At 46.5% G+C, this 22007-nt stretch overlaps 1 protein-coding gene across 1 annotated transcript; it reads right to left on the bottom strand.

Moving 5' to 3' along the window:
• Positions 1 to 243: 243 nt before the first annotated feature.
• Positions 244 to 19181, bottom strand: tm4sf5 (transmembrane 4 L six family member 5). Its single transcript, XM_067971839.1, has 5 exons — positions 18892 to 19181; positions 14238 to 14318; positions 11741 to 11886; positions 7412 to 7604; positions 244 to 2388 (listed from the first exon to the last, which is right to left on the bottom strand). The coding sequence occupies exons 1-5, from the start codon at positions 19060 to 19062 to the stop codon at positions 2374 to 2376; spliced, it is 606 nt and encodes a 201-aa protein (XP_067827940.1). The 5' UTR covers positions 19063 to 19181; the 3' UTR covers positions 244 to 2373.
• Positions 19182 to 22007: the final 2826 nt, after the last annotated feature.

Here is a 22007-nt window from a genome sequence, read left to right as displayed (position 1 = left end):
ACATGTCCAGATTGGCTTAATGGAACTTTAAGAGGGTATCGTACATAAATAGTCAAGTCTCCTTCGCTTTGAATCAATCCTCGCTGGCAAAAATCTGTCGGACGATTCAGGGTTTTTCCAGAGAGTTAAAAACTGCCTCTCGGGTCTCCTGATACAAAGCCCATTCCTCGAGCCCAAAGCAAGGCTGGCACAATGGGCGGGAGTCTCCTCCCCTCCTCCAATTGGAAATGGATGCACCAGAAGTCATTAAAAATTTGCATTTATTTGGTCAGCAAATCCAGGTACAAAGTTTACATCAGAAATTTCTGGCTTGCAAGCTATAATTTCTTGGCGATCCACCTTCAAAGAATCCCAATGGTCACGGTGCTGCTCACGCCATTTTTTACATGTGGGTTTTAGCCCCACGGCTGACTCCCAGTTACAAAGATGGCAGAGCCACCAATTGGGGCTTCATGCTGTACTAGATGGGTACATGGAGGGAGAAGGGGTGGGGGAATTTCACCTCAGTCAGTTCTCTCTGGCTGAGAAGAGCCAGAAAAGAGAAGACTGAGGGGTGACCTGATAGAGGTCTTCAAGATTATGAAGGGGTTCGATAGGGTAGACGTAGAGATGTTTCCACTTGTGGGAGAGACCAGAACTAGGGGCTATTAATATAGGATAGTCACTAATAAATCCAATGAGGAATTCAGGAGAAACTTCTTTACCCAGAGAGTGGTGAGAATGTGGAACCCGCTATCACATGGAGTGGTTGAGGCGAATAACATAGATGCATTTAAGGGGAAGCTAGATAAACACATGAGGGAGAAAGGAATAGAAGGATATGCTGATAAGATAATATCAAGAAAGATGGGAGCAGGTTCGTGTGGAGTATAAAGGCCGGCTGTTTCTGTGCTGTTCAATTCTATGCAATTCTCCTCTTCCCCAGATACTGACGGTCAAGCCCTTAACTTAAACATTCCCACTCTCTATCTCAAGGGAGTCACAGAGAGATGAGCAAACTCATGGGAGATGTGAGTGACTGGCTGAACTGAAGCAACTGACTTCATTATTGAGTCCAAGTACAGAGCCATCTTAGAGTATGGGCTGAACAATTTCACTCACACGTGCGCAACACACAGAAACACGCATGGACACGAGCACACATGCATGCACGCACACACATGTATACACACACACACACTAACACACAAATGCACAAACACACACACGTATACATACAAATGCACCACAAATGTGCACACACACAAATATACACATGCACAGACACATAAATAGACACACACACACACACGCACACATGCTCACCTAAGGCCTCAGAAATCTGAAATTCTCTCCCCCAAAAGGCTGTGGACGCTGGGGATCAATTGAAATTTTCAAGGCTGAGATCAATAGATTTTTGTTAGTTAAGGGTATCAAAGGATATGGAACAAAGGCAGGTAAATGGAGTTGAGGTACAGATCGGCTCTGATGTAATTGAATGGGGGAACAGGCTCGAGGGGCTGAATGGCCTCCTCCTGTTCCTATGATACTAAGTGGTGCTGTGGCGTTGCTCTCTCTCCCTGTCTCTCACACACACTGCTACCTACAGACCTCATAAAGAACCAATTTCTACATTAAAAGAGCTGCTACCAAAATACATTCTGCCCCGGAGAATAGCCTCAACCTCTTTTTAAATGCCTGCAAGCCTCTCCCTTTCCTTATCCCTCTTACCCTGTGCACCCATTGCCCTCCCATTCCTCACTCTTTCCCTATTCCTCTTCCCACTTTCCACTCCTAAACCGTCTTCCTGCCCACCTGAAGTTCCATATTCACCCACCAAAAGCTGCAGCCTACGGCCTCGGCCTCTCCCGCCATCAAAAGCCACAGCCCGCCGGCTTAGACCACTGGCTGGATCCCTCGCCCCACCAGGAAAATACCGTTATCCTCAGCACGTCACCCACCGACTCCCACCACAGAGAGCAGAACAGAGAGCCCAGAACCGGAGGAGAAAAAAAAAAACGAAACGAGAGAAAGAGAAACGGAATAAAAGGAGGAGAGGAACCCAGAAGAGAAAAGAAACGGGGAGAGGGGCAGAAGAGGAGAGAAAGAGAGAAGCAGCCAAACGAAGATGAGCGCGACAGAGAGAGAATGGATCCTCAATGAGCAATGCCACTGGATGCCCACTAGTGGGGCACTGTGGAACAATGAGTGAATCAGCAGGGCTCTGATTGGAACCGAAATAAAGTCCAAGACTTATTTTCGGTCTTTTTAATTAAACGGAGAGGCAAAAACAGGAGACAGAGCGAGCCTAAAGCCACTGACGAGGGCCGCAAACACATTTCAAATTGCTAGATCTACGCGAGTGCGTCGGGCCTCCACCTCAGGTCCGAGTGTTTACAAACCATCGTCCTGCACACACAAAAAAAAAGCACAAAGCAAAGTTACAATGAGCGAGACTTAAAAGGCAACATTCAGAATCGCACAAACTGAAGCATTAACGCTGAGCACGCACAGAGTGGACAGGGCTTTTATCAAACACTCCCATAGGAAGCTTCGCACACTCAGACTCCCCTCAGGATTCAAAATGAGGTCCAACATTTGGGTAACTGAGATCTACGGGAATCCACTCATCACTAAACTTTACTGTTTAAAAAAAAGAAAGCCGCAAAGAATTAAATTAAGAAACACGTCAACTATTTTTTTTTACTGTCACTTTAAAACTCCACCTATGCTGCTTCAAGTAATGCGGGACAGACGCGCGCCTTTCTACGCCTTGGATTGCCTGGGTGCAGCACAGAGAGGGAAAGCTGGCCCTGTCCCTCGAGAGGGTGCATTCCAGCAAATAGGAACACCAAGGCAGACTTGGGGTGGGGGAATCACAAAAGGTTCGGAGTTGAAGGAATGCAGAGTTGTCGAAGGTGATTTGACAAGTGTTTGAAGAGTTGGTAGAGAGTAGATAGAATCAGACCGTTTGCAGTGGTTGAGGGGGTCTGGAATGAGAGGACATAGATATAAGATTAAATGTAACAGAGAGTAGGAGAAACTTATTTACACAGAGGCTGTGGAATGCACGACCAGAGTTAGTGATTGAAGCAGAGACCACATCAGCATTAGATAGGTGGTTGAAGGGGGATATAGGGATATGGGAACAAGACGGGAAAATGGGATTAGCTAAGAAAGGATATTCCTTACCTAAGAAAGGATATACTTGCCATAGAGGGAGTGCAGCGAAGGTTCACCAGACTGATCCCTGGGATGGCAGGACTGTCGTATGAGGAGAGATTGGGTCGACTCGGCCTGTATTCACTCGAGTTTAGAAGAATGAGAGGGGATCTCATTGCAACGTATAAAATTCTGACAGGGCTGGACAGGCTGGATGCAGGGAGGATGTTTCCCCTGGCTGGGGGTCCAGAACGAGGGGTCACAGTCTCAGGATACAGGGGTAGGGCATTTGGGTCTGAGATGAGGAGAAATTTCTTCACTCAGAGGGTGGTGAACCTGTGGAATTCTCTACCACAGGAGGCTGTGGAGGCCAAGTCACTGAATATATTTAAGAAGGAGCTGGATAGAATTCTAGACAGAAAAGGCATCAAGGGGTATGGGGAGAGAGCGGGAAAATGGTATTGAGATAGAAGATCAGCCATGATCGTATTGAATGGCGGAGCAGGCTCGAAGGGCTGAATGGCCTGCTCCTGCTCCTATATTCTATGTTTCTATGGATGGAGGAGGAACACCAACATGGACTCGCTGGGCCGAATGGCCTGTCTGTTTTATAATTTCGATGTAATTTCCGACCCAATTTTCCTCTCCGAGCTGCACTCGGACGATCCAATTGACTCAGGTGCAGCAAGAGGAGAATCTGTCCCTCTATCTCCCACCTCAGAAGAGAATCCTTTACTGCATGAGCGACACTGCCAGTCAGTGGCGTGTTACGGGTCATTTTATGCCCTCAGGCCCATTTCTGGCCAAACCCATTTGAGGTAGGACAAGCTGAAATGAGGAGAAATCAGCCAACAAATGAGGAGACTTCCAACACATCAGTTTGGGCTGTCAGGTCCCGCTCACTCATCACCACTGTGCTCGCTGACCTACATTGACGCCAGTCCTCCAGTGTAAAATTCTCATCCTCGTCTTTATATCCCTTCATGGCCTGGCCTCTCAACTAAAAGCTTGGTCAAAGAGGTAGGTTTTAAGCAGGGACTTGAAGTAGGAGAGAGAGGTGGAGAAGTTTAGGGAGGGAATTCCAGAGCTTAGGGCCGAGACGGCTGAAAGCACGGCCGCCAAAGGTGGGGCAAAGGAAGTGGGGGATGCACAAGAGGTCGGATTTGGAGAAATCCAGAGTTCTCGGAGGGCTGTAGGGCCGGAGGAGCTTACAGAGATAGCTTGACATCAGTCGTCGGGAAAATGCTGGAATCCATTATTAAGGAAGTGGTAACAGGGCACTTATAACATCATATGATTAGGCAGAGTCAACATGGTTTTGTGAAAAGGAAATCATGTTTGACAAATTTATTAGAGTTTTTTGAGGATGTAACTAGCAGGGTAGATAAAGGGGAACCAGTGGATGTGGTATATTTGGATTTTCAAAAGGCATTCGATAAGGTGCCACAAAAGGTTGTTACACAAGATTAGGGCTCATGGGGTTGGGGGTAATATATTAGCATGGATAGAGGATTGGTTAACGGACAGAAAACAGAGAGTAGGGATAAACGAGCCATTTTCAGGTTGGCAGGCTGTAACTAGTGGGGTGCCGCAAGGATCAGTGCTTGGGCCTCAGCTAGTTACAATCTATATTAATAACTTGGATGAAGGGACCGAGTGTAATGTATCCAAATTTGCTGATGATACAAAACTAGGTGGGAAAGTAAGCTGTGAGGGGGACACAAAGAGTCTGCAAAGGGATATAGACAGATTAAGCGAGTGGGCAAGAAGGTGGCAGGTGGAGTATAATGTGGGGAAATGTGAGGTTATCCACTTTGGTAGGAAGAATAGAAAAACAGAATATTTTTTAAATGGTGAGAAACTATTAAATGTTGGTGTTCAGAGAGATTTGGGTGTCCTGGTACAAGAAACACAAAACGTTAGCATGAAGGTACTTAAGGCAATTAGGAAAGCAAATGGCATGTTGGCCTTTATTGCAAGTGGGTTGGAGTACAAGAGTAAGGAAGTCTTACTACGATTGTACAGGGGTTTAGTGAGACCTCACCTGGGGTACTGCGTACAGTTTTGGTCTCCTTATCTAAGGAAGGATATACTTGCTTTAGAGGCGGTGCAATGAAGGTTTACTAGATTAATTTCTGGGATGAGAGGGTTGTCCTATGAGGAGAGGTTGAGTAGAATGGGCCTATACTCTCTGGAGTTTAGAAGAATGAGAGGTGATCTCATTGAAACATATAAGATTCTGAGAGGGCTTGACAGGGTAGATGCTGAGAGGTTGTTTCCCCTGGCTGGAGAGTCTAGAACTAGAGGGCATAGTCTCAGGATAAGGGGTCGGCCATTTAAGACTGAGATGAGGAGGAATTTCTTCACTCAGAGGGTTGTGAATCTTTGGAATTCTCTACCCCAGAGGGCTGTGGATACTCAGTCATTGAATTTACTCAAGGCTGAGATGGATAGACTTTTGGACTCTAGGGGAATCGAGGGATATGGGGATGGGGCAGGAAAGTGGAGTTGAGGTTGAAGATCAGCCATGATCTGATTGAATGGCGGAACAGGCTCGAGGGGCCGTATGGCCTACTCCTGCTCCTATTTCTTATGTTCTAGGGAGAGGCCATGGAGGGATTTGACACAAGGGTGAGAATTTTAAAATCAAGGTGTTGATGGACCGGGTGCCAATGCAGGTCAGGGGGTGATGGGGGAACGGGACTTGGTGCCAGTTAGGATACGGAGAGCAGAGTTTTGGATGAGCTGAAGTTTATGGAGGGTGGAAGATGGGAGGCCGGCCAGGAGAGCATTGGAATAGTCAGGTCTGGAGGTAAGAAAGGCATGGATGAAGGTTTCAGCAGCAGATGAGCTGAGGCGGGGGCGGAGACGGGCGATGTTACGGAGGTGGAAGTAGGCGGTCTTGGTGAGGGAGAGGATATGAGATCGGAAACTCATCTCAGGTTCAAATAGGACGCCGAGGTTGCAAACAGTCTGGTTCAGCCTCAGATAGTGGCCAGGGAGAGGGATGGAATCGGTGGCGAGGGAACGGAGTTTGTCGCAGGGGCCGAAGACAATGGCTTCAATCTTCCCGATGTTTAATCGGAGGAAATTGCAGCTCATCCAGCCCCGGATGTTGGACGTGCAGGCTGACTAATCAGAGGCAGTGGAAGGGCCGAGAGAGGTGAGGTAGAGCTGAGTATCGTCAGTGTACATGCGGAACTTGACATCATGTCTTCGGTTATGTCGCGAGAGGCAGCATGTAGATGAGGAATAGGAAGGGGCCAAGGATAGATCGTTGGGGGAACTCCAGAGGTAACGATGTGGGACGGGAAACCATTGCTGGAGATTCTCTGGCTATGATTGGATAGGTAAGAGTGGAACAAGGTGAGGGCAGTTCCACTCAGCTAGACAACGGACGAGAACGGAGTGGTTAACCGGGTCAAAGGCTGCAGAGAGAGAAGGAAAGACGAGGAGAGATAGTGCACCACGTCACATTTATAGAAGGCGCCATTTGTGATTTTGATTAGAGCCGTTTCAGTTCTGAAGCAGGGACGGAAACCTGATTGGAGAGGTTCAAACATGAGGTTGCGGGAAAGAGTGGCACAGATTTGGGAGGCGACAACACGTTCAAGGACTTTGAAGAGGAAAGGGAGGTTGGAAATGGGGTAGTTGTCTGCAAGCTCAGAAGGGGTCAAGGGTTGATTTTTCGAGAAGTGGGGTGATGACGGCAGATTTGAAAGGGAGGGGGACATTGCCCGAGGAGAGGGAACTGTTTACAATATCTACTAGCATGGGGGCCAAGAAGGGAAGTTGGGTGTCCAGCATTTTAGTGGGAATGGGGTTGAGAGAGCAGGAAGCGGGTTTCATGGGCAAGATGAGCTCAGTGAGGGACTACAGGGAGATAGGAGAGAAACTAGAGAAAGATGCGGGCTCGGGGCTAGGTCAGGGGGGAACCTTGGTGCAAGCGTAACTTGGAGCACAAGGGTATGGGAGGCGTGCGGCAGAGGCAGCTGAACGGATGGTCTCCATCTTAGTAACAAAGAAGTCCATGAGCTCCTCGCACTTGTTGTTGGAGATGAGGGTGGAGGGGGCAGGGGCGAGGGATTTAAGGAGACAGTTTGTAGTGGAGAAAAGAAGCCTGGAGACAAGAGTCATCCTAATCACCTGCTCTTCAAACCAGAGACTTAGACCCAACTGGAGACACAACATTGATTGTCAAAGTGCCAAGTAGAAGATAAAATTGAAGAGAATGATTGACCGAGGTTGATAATGCAAAGCTAATACTTACTTCCTTCCTTTTGTTCTTCCTGCAGTCTCCGCAGAAAACTCCGATGCATCCGTTAACAACCTGTAGCATGCAGAAAGCCAGCTCGATTGCACTGGCCCCAAGTAAAATGGAGAATAGGACTACATTCCACATGACGATATTCTTAGGCTGTTTGCAAATCGTCCACAAAGTCTGGTTTACTAGGTAATTAGTCCTGTTGAGAAAATAAATGCATTTCAATGGGGCATTAGTTGAGAGAAAATGATAATTTTATTCCCCAACACTCATTTTCTCGTCCTCCCTCCCTTATCCATTTAGTGCCCGTCTCCCTCTCACCACTCTTTCGCGAGTCAAGGCAGGGAGCGAAACTGTTCCCATGCCCTGTTAATGATGCCATAACATATGCCATCAGTTGGAGATTTGTGTGAGAGATAGCGAGAGGGGGAGAGAGAGAGAGAGAGTTTCTCCGTCACACAGGGTGACTGTTCCAGGACTGACTTTTTTTAAACCAAGAAAGCTAGGTGAAAGACCAAGCTCCACAGAGCAGGACATCAAAATTGAATGAAGTAGGAGAGGCAGAACGGTTATAGAGGGGAAAGGGATGGTGGCCACCTCAGATGCATTGGATCCTTGTAGAATTTAGCAGTGTATCATCTCTGAGAGGCAGCAGCGATGAAATCCCACATGATCCAAGATCACCAACCTACTTGTGTGGAAGATTCTGCTGCCCGTCTAATGACAGAAAGAAACATCGGCCTATATGGGTCACTGTGGCCAAACGCGGGACACCCAGCGCAATCTCTAATTCCTAAAGAAAACCACAATGGAAGGACGGTGATGGAACTCCTTACAGAGTGATGCACCAATGATTGAGGGCGTAAAGGGAGCTGGGATTCACTGTGACTGTTGACACTTGTCTCAGGAGAATCGCTGTGCCAAGTGGGGTGATTGTGCCAGTGAATGGCACTTTGAGTAGGGGGAAATGGGGTGGGGGGGGGCGGGGGCAACTGTCCTGGACAACATGGGCAAGTTGGCAATTTATCTCTTGGACAACCATGAATTTGCAGCCTACTGTCGATGCCCTGGTGAGTGGAGGACCCCACGCATGTCCACTACATTTGACAAACCTGGCCCCAGTGGGGTTGTATTCATGCTGTTCACCCCACTGGGGAAAAGCAACACTGCTCACTGGGCAACAATTCCCACCAACATATCCCCTTTTGGAATGGTCAGCTGTCCTCGGCTCGAACTCCATGCATCGAACCGGAGAGCGGAGGGACAGTTAAAAAAAACTGGGAATAGTTGTACTGTTAATGCAATTGGTCATCGCCATCAGGAAAATCCAGCCATCTCGAGAGGAAGCTTCCTGCTGCACAGTGCCATATATTTTTTTTATATTCATTCTCGGGATGTTGGCGTCACTGGCAAGGCTGGCATTATTTGCCCATCGCTAGTTGCTCAGAGAAGACGGTGGAGGGCCTGCCTTCTTGAACCGCCACAGGCCGTGTGGTTATTCTCCGTAGCTGTTTGATACAACAGAGGGGCTTTGCTGGGCCGCTTCAGGGGGCAATTAAGAGTCAACCACCTTGGTGTGGGACTGGAGTCACATATTGACCAGACCGGGTAAGGACGGCAGGTTTCCTTCCCTAAATGACATTGGTCAGAAGCGTTAGAGAGGGTACAGAGGAGATTTACGAGGATGTTGCCCGGACTGGAGAATTTTAGCTATGAGGAAAGATCGGATAGGCTGGGGTTGTTCTCTTTGGAACAGAGGAGGCTGAGGGGAGATTTAATTGAGGTGTACAAAATTATAAGGGGCCTAGATAGAGTGGACAGGAAGGACCTATTTCCCTTAGCAGAGAGGTCAATAACCAGGGGGCATAGATTTAAAGTGATTGGTAGAAGGATTAGAGGGGAGCTGAGGAAAAAATGTTTTCACCCAGAGGGTGGTGGGGTCTGGAACTCACTGCCTGAGAGGGTGGTAGAGGCAGAAACCCTCAACTCATTTAAAAAGGTGTCTGGATGTGCACCTGAAATGCCGTAACCTGCAGGGCTACAGACCAAGTGCTGCAAAGTGGGATTAGGCTGGGTGGTTCATTTTCGACCGGCGCGGACACGATGGGCCGAATGGCCTCCTTCTGTGCTGTAAATTTTCTGCTGTATGGTGAACCAGTTGGGTTTTTACAACAATCCAAACACTTTTGCTGATACCAACTTTTTTTTATTTAAACTGAATTCCAATTCACAAACTGTCGTGGTGGGATTTGAACTCACGTTCTCTGGATTATTCGTCCAGTAACATGACCATTACACCACCACACACCCATTTCTCCCTCCATTGCAAACCTTTTTATTTTTGTTTAATTTGTCACACGTGAGCCCAGAAATCCTCAGGCTATTTTACTGAGACACCACTACAGCCATAATCAGTGCTGTTCTGACCTGACTTTTACTAGAATGATACCTGGACTTCAAGGGTTAAGTTACGAGGAGAGATTACACAAATTGGGGTTGTATTCTCTGGAGTTTCGAAGGTTAAGGGGTGATCTGATCGAAGTTTATAAGATATTAAGGGGAACAGATAGGGTGGATAGAGAGAAACTATTTCCGCTGGTTGGGGATTCTAGGAGTAGGGGGCACAGTCTAAAAATTAGAGCCAGACCTTTCAGGAGCGAGATTAGAAAACATTTCTACACACAAAGGGTGGTAGAAGTTTGGAACTCTCTACCGCAAACGGCAATTGATACTAGCTCAATTGCTGAATTTAAATCTGAGATAGATAGCTTTTTGGCAATCAAAGGTATTAAGGGATATGGGCCAAAGGCAGGTATATGGAGCTGGATCACAGATCAGCCATGATCTTATCAAATGGCGGAGCAGGCACGAGGGGCTGAATGGCCTACTCCTGTTTCTATGTTTCCTGACAGTACACACACACACACACACACACACACTTTCAAGCAGGGGTCATTGGAAAGAGAACCATGGTTAAATTTGCCCCATCTTTAGCCTGGGGAGGGGGCTTGTGACAATTGTAACAACCTGAATGCTGAGAGCAGCAAACTCTACATAAAGTAGGGATCAAACTTGCGAGTGTCTGAGTCTACACGGCTTTAGTTGTACAAAGCCCCACCTGGAGTGCTGAGTTCAGCTTTGGGCACTGAATGATACCCAGGGCTTAAAGGTTTAAATTACGAGGGCAGGTTGCATTAACTTGTTTTGTATTCCCTTGAGTTTAGAAGGCGGAGGGGTGATCTGATCGAAGGCTTCAAAATGATAAAGGGATTCGATAGGGTAGATGCAGAGAAACTATTTCCTCTGGTGGGCAATCCAGAACAAGGGGGCGTAACCTTAAAATTAGAGCCAGGCCATTTAGCAGTGAAATCAGGAAGCACTTTTTCACACAAAGGGCAGTGGGAACTCTCTCCCCTAAAAGGTTGTGGATGCTGGAGGTCAATTGAAGATTTCAAGACTGAGATCAATAGATTTTTGTTGGCTAAGGGTATCGAGGGATATGGATCTAAGACAGGTAAATAGAGTTGAACATAAGAACATAAGAAATAGGAGCAGGAGTAGGCCAATCGGCCCCTCGAGCCTGCTCCGCCATTCAATAAGATCATGGCTGATCTGATCCATGAACACAAGAAGTAGGAGCAGGACCCGGCCACTCAGCCCCTGGGCCCGCTCCGCCACCCACAGGGCCTTGACCAATCCGAACTCAGCTTCATGTCCAATTTCCTGCCCGCTCCCCGTAACCCCGAATTCCCTTTACTTCTAGGAAACTGTCTATTTCTGTTTTAAATTTATTTAATGATGTAGCTTCCACAGCTTCCTGGGGCAGCAAATTCCACAGACCTACTACCCTCTGAGTGAAGAAGTTTCTCCTCATCTCAGTTTTGAAAGAGCAGCCCCTTATTCTAAGATTATGCCCCCTAGTTCTAGTTTCACCCATCCTTGGGAACATCCTTACCGCATCCACCCGATCAAGCCCCTTCACAATCTTATATGTTTCAATAAGATCGCCTCTCATTCTTCTGAACTCCAATGAGTAGAGTCCCAATCTACTCAACCTCTCCTCATATTGAGGTACAGACCAGCCATGATTTAATTGAATGGTGGAACAGGCTGGAGAGGCTGAATGGCCTACTCCTGTTCCTAGGTTCCTATTTTCTTATGGTTAAGTTGCACATCGACTGACTGAGCCATTGAGGGAGTCCCTTTGTGAGTGATACAGTCAGTTTAGTGTCAAGCCATTCTCCCCAGCCATAACGGCCCTTTCTTTACCGTTTGAGTTTTGAGTTAATCGGGGCAGCATCAAACGAAAGTCAGCTGTCAGAATTCATGACCTACCCGTTTGCATAGTCCTTAAAAGGATATTGCCAGTCCCCAGACCCCAAATCACACAATGGGCCATGCGCTAAGGCTGTAGCTGACACAATCAGACAATACGCAGAGCCGAAGGTTCCAAAGATGGAAGAGAACACGGATCGTAGCATCTGCAAGAAATGCAAACATCATCAGCTGTGTAGCAGCAAAAGATTTAACGGGCAGGTGTTAATTGTATCCATATGATTTATAATCAATGGGTGTTAATTATATCAATTAGTGTTAATTATATTCAGGTGGTGCTTATCAATTGGGGACTCTTTTGTATCCATTTATATGAGAGCTTATCTAGGGGGTGCACAGTGGATCTCTGTGAATAAAGGCTTGGAAGCAACTGAAGACCAGGCTCTAGTAGTCTATCCTTCACCACCTGGCTATCCAATTTATTACAGAAGGCAGGCTACAAGTACACAAGCTACTTATATATCACTTGACAATGGTTCAGTGCAGTTGGTTTGGGATATACTGGGATCATCAGAAAGCAGGAAAAAGAATCAGGAATGGCAAGGTTAATATTGTGGAAGAGTAATATCAGGGCAGGATCAAGTATAATAGGAGTAACAAACAAAGAGGAACAGCAGTGAAGCGCCAAGAGTAACATCAGTGTAGGATCGAGAGTAACAGCACTAAAAGATCAGGAGTAAGTTGAGTGTGGAATCAAGAGTAGCATCGACAACAACTTGCATTTATGTAGCACCTTTGATGTAGTGAAACGCCCCCAGGTGCTTCACAGGAACGTAATCAAACAAAAACTGACACCGAGCCAAAGGAGACATTAAGACAGGTGAGTAGGTTTTAAAGAGGATCTTAAAAGGAGGAGAGAGAGGTGGGGAGGTTCAGGGAGGGAATTTTAGTGAAGGATGAAGATTAACATCGGTAAAGGGTTAAGAGTAACAAAAGATCAAGGGTATCATCAGTAAAAGATCAAGGTCAGCAGCAGGGCAAATTCAAGAGTAACATCACTAAAGGGTCAAGGGTAACATCACTAAAGGGTCAAGGGTAACATCACTAAAGGGTCAAGGGTAACATCAGTAAAGGGTCAAGGGTAACATCAGTAAAGGGTCAAGAGTAACATCAGGGTAGATTCAAGAGTAACAACTTGACAATGGTTCATTGCAGTCGGTTTGAGATATACTGGGACCAACAAATAGCAGGAAAAAAATGAGGAATGACAAGGTTAATACTGGGGAAGAGTAATATCAGGACAGGATCAAATTTAATATTAGTAACAACCCAAGAGTAACAGCTGTACATCGCCAAGAATAACATCAGTGTAGGATCAAGAGTAACAACATCAAAGGATCAAGAATAATAGCAGGCCAGAATAAAGAGTAACATCGGTAAAGGATCAAGAGTAACATCAGTGAAGATCAAAAGTAACATTTGTCAATAATTAACGACAGTATCAGTAAAGGATCAAGTATAATATCAGTATGATAAAGCAGAGTATCACAGTACAAGAATAAGAGTAAAAATAGCACCCAGTGAAAGTAACATCAGCATAGGAACATTGAACTGTTACCATGTGATTGAAAAGTCACACTTTAACTGGTCAACGTAACTCTAGGTCCTTCCTTCTGCTGGTTTTCCTAATTCTAGTGCGTTGGATTACAAATCATGGCCCTCACGCAGGAGTGCAACACTGTTCACTTACGCTAGGGTTAACACACTACAAGGCACACCAGCCTTTTGTTAGGAGTCTTCTCCACCATTGTGCACATGAGGAATAGACGGATGGGAAGTTTCTACTCTTCCCCTTTTGCCAGGTTCACAAAGGTCCTTCTACCTTCCCCCCCACGCCCTCTGTCCTGGTTGCAGGTTCCAAGCACCAAACACAAAAACCTGCGCAAAGCATCAATCTTGTACAGTGAAGATGCTCTGAGACGGTTAGGGCAAGTGGTAGGAACAGCATAGAGAGAGCTTTCCTCTGCGTACTTAGTACTCTCTCTCTCTCTCTGTCTTTGGGTTCTGGCCGTTTGTATATTCAGTAGTCCTGTATGTAATGTCTCTCTGTCTGAACACTCCTTTGATTGCCTTGATAACGGGCAGTTGGAAAGATTATCTGTAATCACCAGGCATTTTTCTCTGACTATATATGCGGTACCTTCCATGGAATCCCACACTCACCTGACGAAGGAGAAAAGCTCCGAAAGCTTGTGATTTTCAAATAAAACTGTCGGACTATAACCTGGTGTTGTAAGATTCCTTACATTTGTCCATACTTGGTACCTGCCCTGGGACCAGAGTTTAAAGTTCGTTACCCAAAGTGCTCACATTAATGAACACAAAAAACCTTCAAATTATTCACAAAGAAACTTAAATGCCATTAATCTTCTCTTGGTTGCTATCTTGGCTAGAGAACAATCTCTATTAAATATTATCTTCAAATTAATGTGCTGCCAATGCATTCAGTAAGTGGTCAGGTTCAACAGGTCAGTTTGAAAGGCATCGGGAATCTTACCCGGCATCGATTCCCACAACATCCGGCTCCACAGCATCCTTTTCCACCTGCCCGGATTGCAGCACATCCGGGACATAGGATCTGGGGATAAAAAAAAAACATTCCCGATATTTAAGCTGAAGGTTGAAAGGGTGATGAAAGCAGAGATTTGTCCCACACCAAACAGGGGAAAAGTCCCTGCATGAGATATCATTTCGAGAGCTGACCTCCCCAGGGCCGGGCCACGTAAAGCAAGAATTCAAGTAGGTTTTCTTTGATCTGTGGATGAGCCAGGTTGCCTTTGTTTTAATGAACCCTCTTTCGGACGCGCGTGTTCAGGAAACGAAAGCACGGACACTTGAAATAAAACCTTCGGCCTCCTCCAGCGGCTCGGGTGGCGACTTGAACTGCCAAGTGTGGTAATGAGCCGCACAGAGCAGGGAGGCCCCAGACTGAATCCCCAGTTTCTGCTGGGTTGGCTGATCTATGCCAGCATAGCGGTAGGGCCATTACAATTGGTCTAGGCTGAGGAACAGCCAGGCCCCTACTCCTGATTCACCGCCCACAGAGGGCAGGATGGGACACCGATGTGATGCCCCCCGTGATTCAATAGTCTGCCAGCACTCCCTGTCTGGGCTCTCGTGCAAAGAATGGGCACTGGGATGAGGCACCAGAGAGCCTGCCACTGCCTAATGAGTGAGAGTCGGTGCCCTTAGGAGGGGAGAGCAGAAATTTGGAGGGAAACAGGTTAATCACTAACCTGTGTTTCCAAATCCACACCTGTTACTAAGACAGCTATGGCCCAGCGTCACTGCATTCAGTACTAGGTAGCACCAGGCAGATCAGCTCCAATTAAGCAATAAACCTAATTTTAGACAAAAAAGTTAACATTTGCCCTGACACCTGTTCTCAGGCAAAAAAAGGACACGCAGAATGAAAGCAAAATAAAACTACCACTGAAAATTTAGACTGTAAGAAAATGTGTATGAGGGGTTGATTTCTAGCCTGCAATCCCCTTTCGTGGTTGAGGTGACATATAAACTACTGGTGTTTGCTCCCACAGCTTAAAACCCCCTCAATTAGCTTCCAGCCTGTAATTCATGTCGGAGTATCTGTTATTCCACATATAAACATGATGTGGAGATGCCGGTGATGGACTGGGGTTGACAAATGTAAGGAATCTTACAACACCAGGTTATAGTCCAACTGTTTTATTTGAAAATCACAAGCTTTCGGAGGCTTTCTCCTTCGTCAGGAGGACACACTCGCTCACCTGACGAAGGAGAAAGCCTCCGAAAGCTTGTGATTTTCAAATAAAACAGTTGGACTATAACCTGGTGTTGTAAGATCCACATATAAACCACCAGAACCTGTTAAATGGACTCCAGCCTGTAACTCACTCTCAGGATCTTTTATTCTACAGAAAACTTAAACAGTTTTTTGCATTCACTTAAATGTTAATTTTTCACTGTTTCCACATTAAATTCTAATATCTTGCTTAAATTAACAGATTACATACCATTAATTATATCGTTTCTGAACTTAATTCTCCGATAAGAATTATTTCGATGAGAACGTTCAGTGTAAACATTCTAAACTCTCATCGTACAAGAATAGAGCACGAGAGTGTTCACAGTGTAAATATTCTAAATCGAAGACCGAACCAATGGAGTAAAGAGAATGTTCACACCTACGAGAGAACAAGAGACTATCTTTCGGATGAGACATTAAACCGAGGCCCCCGTCTGCCCTCTCAAGAGGAAGTAAAAGACCCCGCAGCACTATTTGAAGAAGATCAGGGGAGTTCCCCCCACCCCGGTGTCCTGGGCAAATATTAATTCCTCAACCAACATCACTGAAACAAATTATCTGGTTATTTATCTCATTGCTGTTTGTGGGAGCTTGCTGTGTGCAAATTGGCTGCTGCGTTTCCCTACATTACACTTCAAAAGTGATTAATTGGCAGTCAAGCGTTTTGGGACGTCCTGAGGTCATGAAAGTCACTAAAAAATGCAAATTCTTTTCTTTCTTAGCAATCTGAACTTTCTAAATCCACAATAGAATGAGGTAATGTTCACAATTTTAACATCCTAAACCCACACCATCAGATGGAGTTCAGGGGTTCTACACATTATAAAAATAAAAACTAACATGTCTTTAATAAACATGTAAGTAGTTAAAGGGTAGTCAAAGGAAGGGTGGGGCAGATTAGGGACCAAAAAGGAGATCTTCTCGTGGAGGCAGAGGGCATAGCCGAGGTACTAAATTGGGATCTGTCCCAGTTCATCCCCAACAGTTCGGTACAACACGGCCTTGGAGAGGGTGCAGGGGAGATTTACTAGAATGGTACCAGGGATGAAAGACTTCAGTTATGTGGCAAGAATGGAGAAGCTGGGGTTGTTCTCCTTAGAGTAGAGAAGGTTAAGGGGAGATTTAATAGAGGTGTTCAAAATCACGAAGGGTTTTGATAGAGTAAATAAGGAGAAACTGTTTCCACTGGCAGGAGGGTCAGTAACCCAAGGACACAGATTTAAGATAATTGGCAAAAGAGCCAGAGACGATATGAGGAAAAATATTTTATTCAGCGAGTTGTTATGATCTGGAATGCGCTGCTTGGAAGCAGATTCAATAGCAACTTTCAAAAGGGAATTGGATAAATACTTGAAGTGGAAAATTTGCAGGGCTGTGGGGAGTGGGACTAATTGGACAGCTGTTTCAAAGAGCTGGCACGGGGACGATGGGCCGAATGCCCTCCTTCTGTGCTGTATCATTCTATGATTCTGAACCCACACCACACAGCAATAGAATTATCAGCACTCACACCACCCCAGATGAAGTGCAGCCCAACTACAAAGGAATAACATGCACCACTTTCACACGCCCCTTCACATCTTCACTAAATTACAGTTACTGAATTCTATTCCGTAGGGTGAATGATGGGATGAGCAGAATTCAATACAAATACTCGATGGCTATACCTTATGACTGATTCTGGTCTAGACTCCTAGGGCATGATTTTGACCCCGAGCCGGGAAGGGGGCAGGAGGGGTCAAATTGCAGACGGGAAACCCGGAAGTACGGGTTTCCCGGACGACCTTAACGATTTTGACGGAAGGATGTCTTTTTTTTGTCGGTTTGCCGATCCAGTGGCCGGCCTGATTGACAGGCTGGCCTCAGTCGGACGGGAGAGCAGCCAGGGAGAGGGTGTGAAAAGGTAAGTCTTCAGGTAAGGCTTTGATTGTATTGATGAGGGGTGGGGGCACGGAGGCACTGATGGGCACTGATGGGCATGGGGTTCACTGGAGGGAGAGGCAGGCATGGGGGGAGGGATCTGGGCTCAGTCATGGGGTGGGGGGGTATCGGGATCTGGGGTCATTGCGGGGGTCCGCGATCGTGGGGGGGGGGGGGTAAAATCGGGGGTCATTGCGGAGGTCCATGATCGCTGCAGGTAGGCTTGTTGGGCCTGGGGGAAGCACCCCTGCTCCTCCGGACCCACAAGCTGTGCCAGAAAGGCACTTACCTGCAGTTTCGGGCCTTCTCGCCTCCTCTCACGCGGTGTGAAGAAGGACCGGGAATCCCGGCCCCCAGGGGTTGAAATTGCAAAAATGGCCTGTAAAAATGGCAGGCCCGCAGCCTCCTTGAAAGGTTTTAATCACCAACCCGCCTCCTGGGAGTGGGTTGGTTGCCCACCTCTCGTCCTGCCCCGGTGAAATGGGCGGATTGGAGACGGGTCTGAAATAGGTGCGATTTTCAATGCCCCCTGACCCCCAACCCACCCGTTTTTCAGTGTTAAAATGGTTTTGATGGTCCTGAATTATTCAATACATCCCACACCCCACAGGTCTTCAAAATGTACTCTTGATATTCCTGATGGAGGAATATTATTAGGTAACCTACGTGGGCGATATGAGAGGGAATTAAGATTCAACCAGACCTCGCGTTCTATACTTTGTGAGTACCAATGAGTCACTTCTTCAAACTCATATATCATACAAATTAGGATTGCGATGCATGAAAGTTTCTTAATTCAATAAAAGTCATTCCAAATGGAGTAGATGTCCCATTTCCCCACAAGGGCAGCATGGGTGGGGTTGAGCGGACAATGGCCCCATAATCACATCCCTTGCAGGCTGCGCCCACATTCGTTGGGCAATGCATGAAACAGCAAAATACCAAAGGGGTTAATGCTGCTTTACCACCCTGGTTAAACAAAAGGGAAGCAACAATGTCTTTTTCTTTAACATTGATTAAAAAAAAGCTCCTTTGATGGGTTGAGTGGGGATAGACTCTGCCTGGTGCACAGCCTAGAAGGTTTCCGGTTTGAAGCCTGGTCTGTGCTGAGTTGGCTGGCCCCAGCCGAGGCAGACGTTGGGGATGCCATGATTAGACTCAATGCCACTGGGTTCGGGGGATGGAATTGGCATTCCTGCTCCTGAGCACTTACCCAGTGGTGCCCATTGGAGAGAGAGGGTGGGGGGGTAGGGATGGACTCTCACCCCCCTCCACAGCTGAATGACCTGCCGATACTCGCCGTCCAAGAATGGGCCACTCGGGCAGGGTCCTGAATGGCGGCCAACTCCTGTGGAGCCGTGCCCAACACTTTCAATAAACAGGAGCGTGGGGGGAGGAGAAGGAGACAACCAAGAAATGAAAAGAAAGTAGAAAATACACTTACAAAAAGTCCTCCCCCGACTATTCCTCCCATCAGCCAGACTTGCAGAGTGATATGATCAGTCCATGTCCTCTCTGCATTAGGGAAAATAAGAAGGACGTTGGCCACAATACAAATAAATGCCAGCGGAATCAGGAACAGGCCAATACATCGGGCACATTTCCCTGTGCACATTGTCCCTCAGTATGATCCAAACCAAGATCGCCACCAGAACTGGAAAGCCACCGTATCTTCCTTGGTATCTCGGCAGATTCAGCCCAGGTTTCGGGGGCTGGTACCTCTTGGTGCTGCGCAGTCGTGAGTATTTGCTCTCTGATAAGGGAGCCGAATTACTTCACCGTGCAAACAACCTGAGATACCAACTGAAGAGATAACCAGTGAGTGGAGATAGGAAAGAAAACTGGCTCGCAGCTGTAGATTCAAAGTGCATGACATACGTGTGGTTAACCCATTCAACCCATTGGAAAATAAGAGTCTAAATGGAGTCATCAAGCAAAGGGATCCAGGGGTACAGATACACAACTCACTAAAAGTAGCGACGCAGGTTAATAAGGCCATAAAAAAGCAAAGCACTGGGGTTCATTTCTAGACGGATAGAATTGAAAAGCAGTGAAGTTATGCTAAACTGGTAATAGAACCTTGGTTTGACCACACTTGGAGCACTGTGCACAGTTCTGGTCTCCGTATTACAAAAAGGATATAGAGGCACTGGAGATGGTGCAAAAAAAGATTTAGAAGGATGATACCAGAACTGAGAGGTTATAATTATCAGGAAAGATTGGACAGGCTGGGGCTGTTTTCTCTCGAAAAGAGGAGGCTGAGGGGTGATTTGATAGAGGTCTTTAAGACTATGAAAGGGTTTGATAAGGTAGACGTAGAGAAAATGTTTCCATTTGTGGGGGAGTACAGAACTAGGGCCTATAAATATAAGGTATGAATCCAATAGGGAATTCACGAGAAACTTCTTTACCCAGAGAGTGGTGAGAATGTGGAACTCATTACCACAAGGAGTAGTTGAGGCGAATAGCAGAGATGCATTTAAGGGGAAGCTAGATAAACATGTGAGGGAGAAAGGAATAGAAGGATATGCTGATAGAGTTAGATGAAGAGGGGAGGTAGGAGGCTCGTGTGGAGCATAAACACCAGCATGGACCTGTTGGGCCGAATGGCCTGTTTCTGTGCTGTAAATTCTATGTAACTATTTCTTCCCTTTCACGGGAGTGAGAGACTATAACTATGAGGAGAGATTCGAGATATTGGAACTATTTCCACTGGAGCGGAGAAGGCTAAGAGGAGATTTAACAGGGTGTGTCTAAAATTATGAAGAGTTTTGATAGAGTGAGTAACGTAAGGCTATTTCGTCTGGTTGGGGAGTCAAGAAGTCATCGATTTAAAATTGTCACTCATAAAGTGAGGAGAGAGTTTGGAGAAGTTTCTTCACACTGAGGGCTGTTGGACCATGGAATGCTTTGCCACAGGGAGTAGTTGAGGCAGTGACCATTGCACATTTGAAGGGAAAATTGGATAGATATTTGAAGTAGAGGAAGAAGCAGGACTATTGGGGGAGCATTGGACAGTGGGATTGGTTTTGGATTGCTCTAGCAAAGAGCTGGCACAGAAACGATGGGCCGAATGGCCTTCTATGTTGAAAATTTATATGGTTCAAAGGTTTCTTCATGGTGGGGGAGGTGTGAATGTAGATTGGCTGAGGGTTAATCCTCTATGACTCTATGGAAAGCCTATCCCCTTCAACTGTGCTGTTAGTCACTGGACCACCCATTCCCGACACAAGAGATACCCCTTCCAGCACAATCATACATCCAGAACCCTTCCCGTTTATGTTCCCAACAGAGATGAAAAACTTCCAATTGTCCACCAGTACCACTTCCCATTTAAAGTAGAATCATAGAATCTGACAGCACAGAAGGAGGCCATTTGGCCCATCATGCCTGTGCCGGCTCTCTGAAAGAGCTATCCAATTAGTCCCACTCCCCCCTGCTCTTTCCTCATAGCCCTGCAAATTTTTCCTTTTCTAGTATTTATCCAACTCCCTTTTGAAAGTTACTATTGAATCTGTTTCCACCGCCCTTTCAGGCAGCGCATCCCAGATCATAACAACACGGTCCCATGCATTATTAACATTTTTGATTATCGTACTAAACCCTTCTTGGGACCTTTTAAAAAATATCGTCCGTATTGTCAACACTCAGTATCCATCAGTGGTTAAAGTTCCTTTATTTCTTTGCCTCTCCAACTCGTCCACCTGAGATGGAGTCTTCCCACCACATTGTGTCCGAGTCCATTTTTCACAATCGTACCGATTCCAGAGAGCGGTCAGGGACTTTTATCACAACAGTCTCCCCACCAACCACCCCCCCTCCCCCATCGCCCCGCCCCACCCCACCCCCCGCTCGACTAGACTGGTATTGTTGGACTGCCAATGTTCAAGAATCTCAGCCCTCTTCTCTGTTTGGAATTCCCGAGCACTGGTCCCCGGATCCTCATGCTCCGATGGTTCCAGAGTGCTCAGGATTTGTGGCTAACCAACTTCTCTCCTATCGGTAGTTTTATTACCCGACATTTTCCTCTCATCAATTTCAATTTCAGCTGACTGGCACGGAAAAAAAATTTCTTTGCTCTGATCCAATCTTACTTTATACACAGCGTTGTGCAAGAACCACTTGGACTGGACTCTGGTGTTTATTATAATAACATTTGATTACCCCCTCATCTTAAATGGGAACCCTTCTGTTTTTGTAAACAAATGGTGCCCAGACTTGGTGGCTTTACCCCAGAGATAGGAGTCCTTGCAATTACTTTTGTAGGTAACTCCCATGTCTCTCCCCCACCCTCCACCTATCCTTCCAGCACTCTGTCTCGGAAGCTGAGAATGGACATTGAAAGGGCGAAAAGTGAGCCTTTGAGAGGCTAAACCTGACTCCAGCCTGTGACCATGCTGTGAATAAAAGGCATACATAAGAACATAAGAAATAGGAGCAGGAATAGGCCATACAGCCCCTCGAGGCTGCTCCGCCATTCGATCAGATCATGGCTGATCTTCGACCTCAACTCCACTTTCCTGCCCGATCCCCATGTCCCTTGATTCCCCTAGAGTCCAA

Source organism: Heptranchias perlo, chromosome 35 (genome assembly GCF_035084215.1).
Source record: "Heptranchias perlo isolate sHepPer1 chromosome 35, sHepPer1.hap1, whole genome shotgun sequence".
NCBI classification, from domain to species: domain Eukaryota; kingdom Metazoa; phylum Chordata; class Chondrichthyes; order Hexanchiformes; family Hexanchidae; genus Heptranchias; species Heptranchias perlo.
The sequence above is the reverse complement of the archived record's forward strand: the minus strand, read 5'-3'. Positions and strand labels throughout refer to the sequence as shown.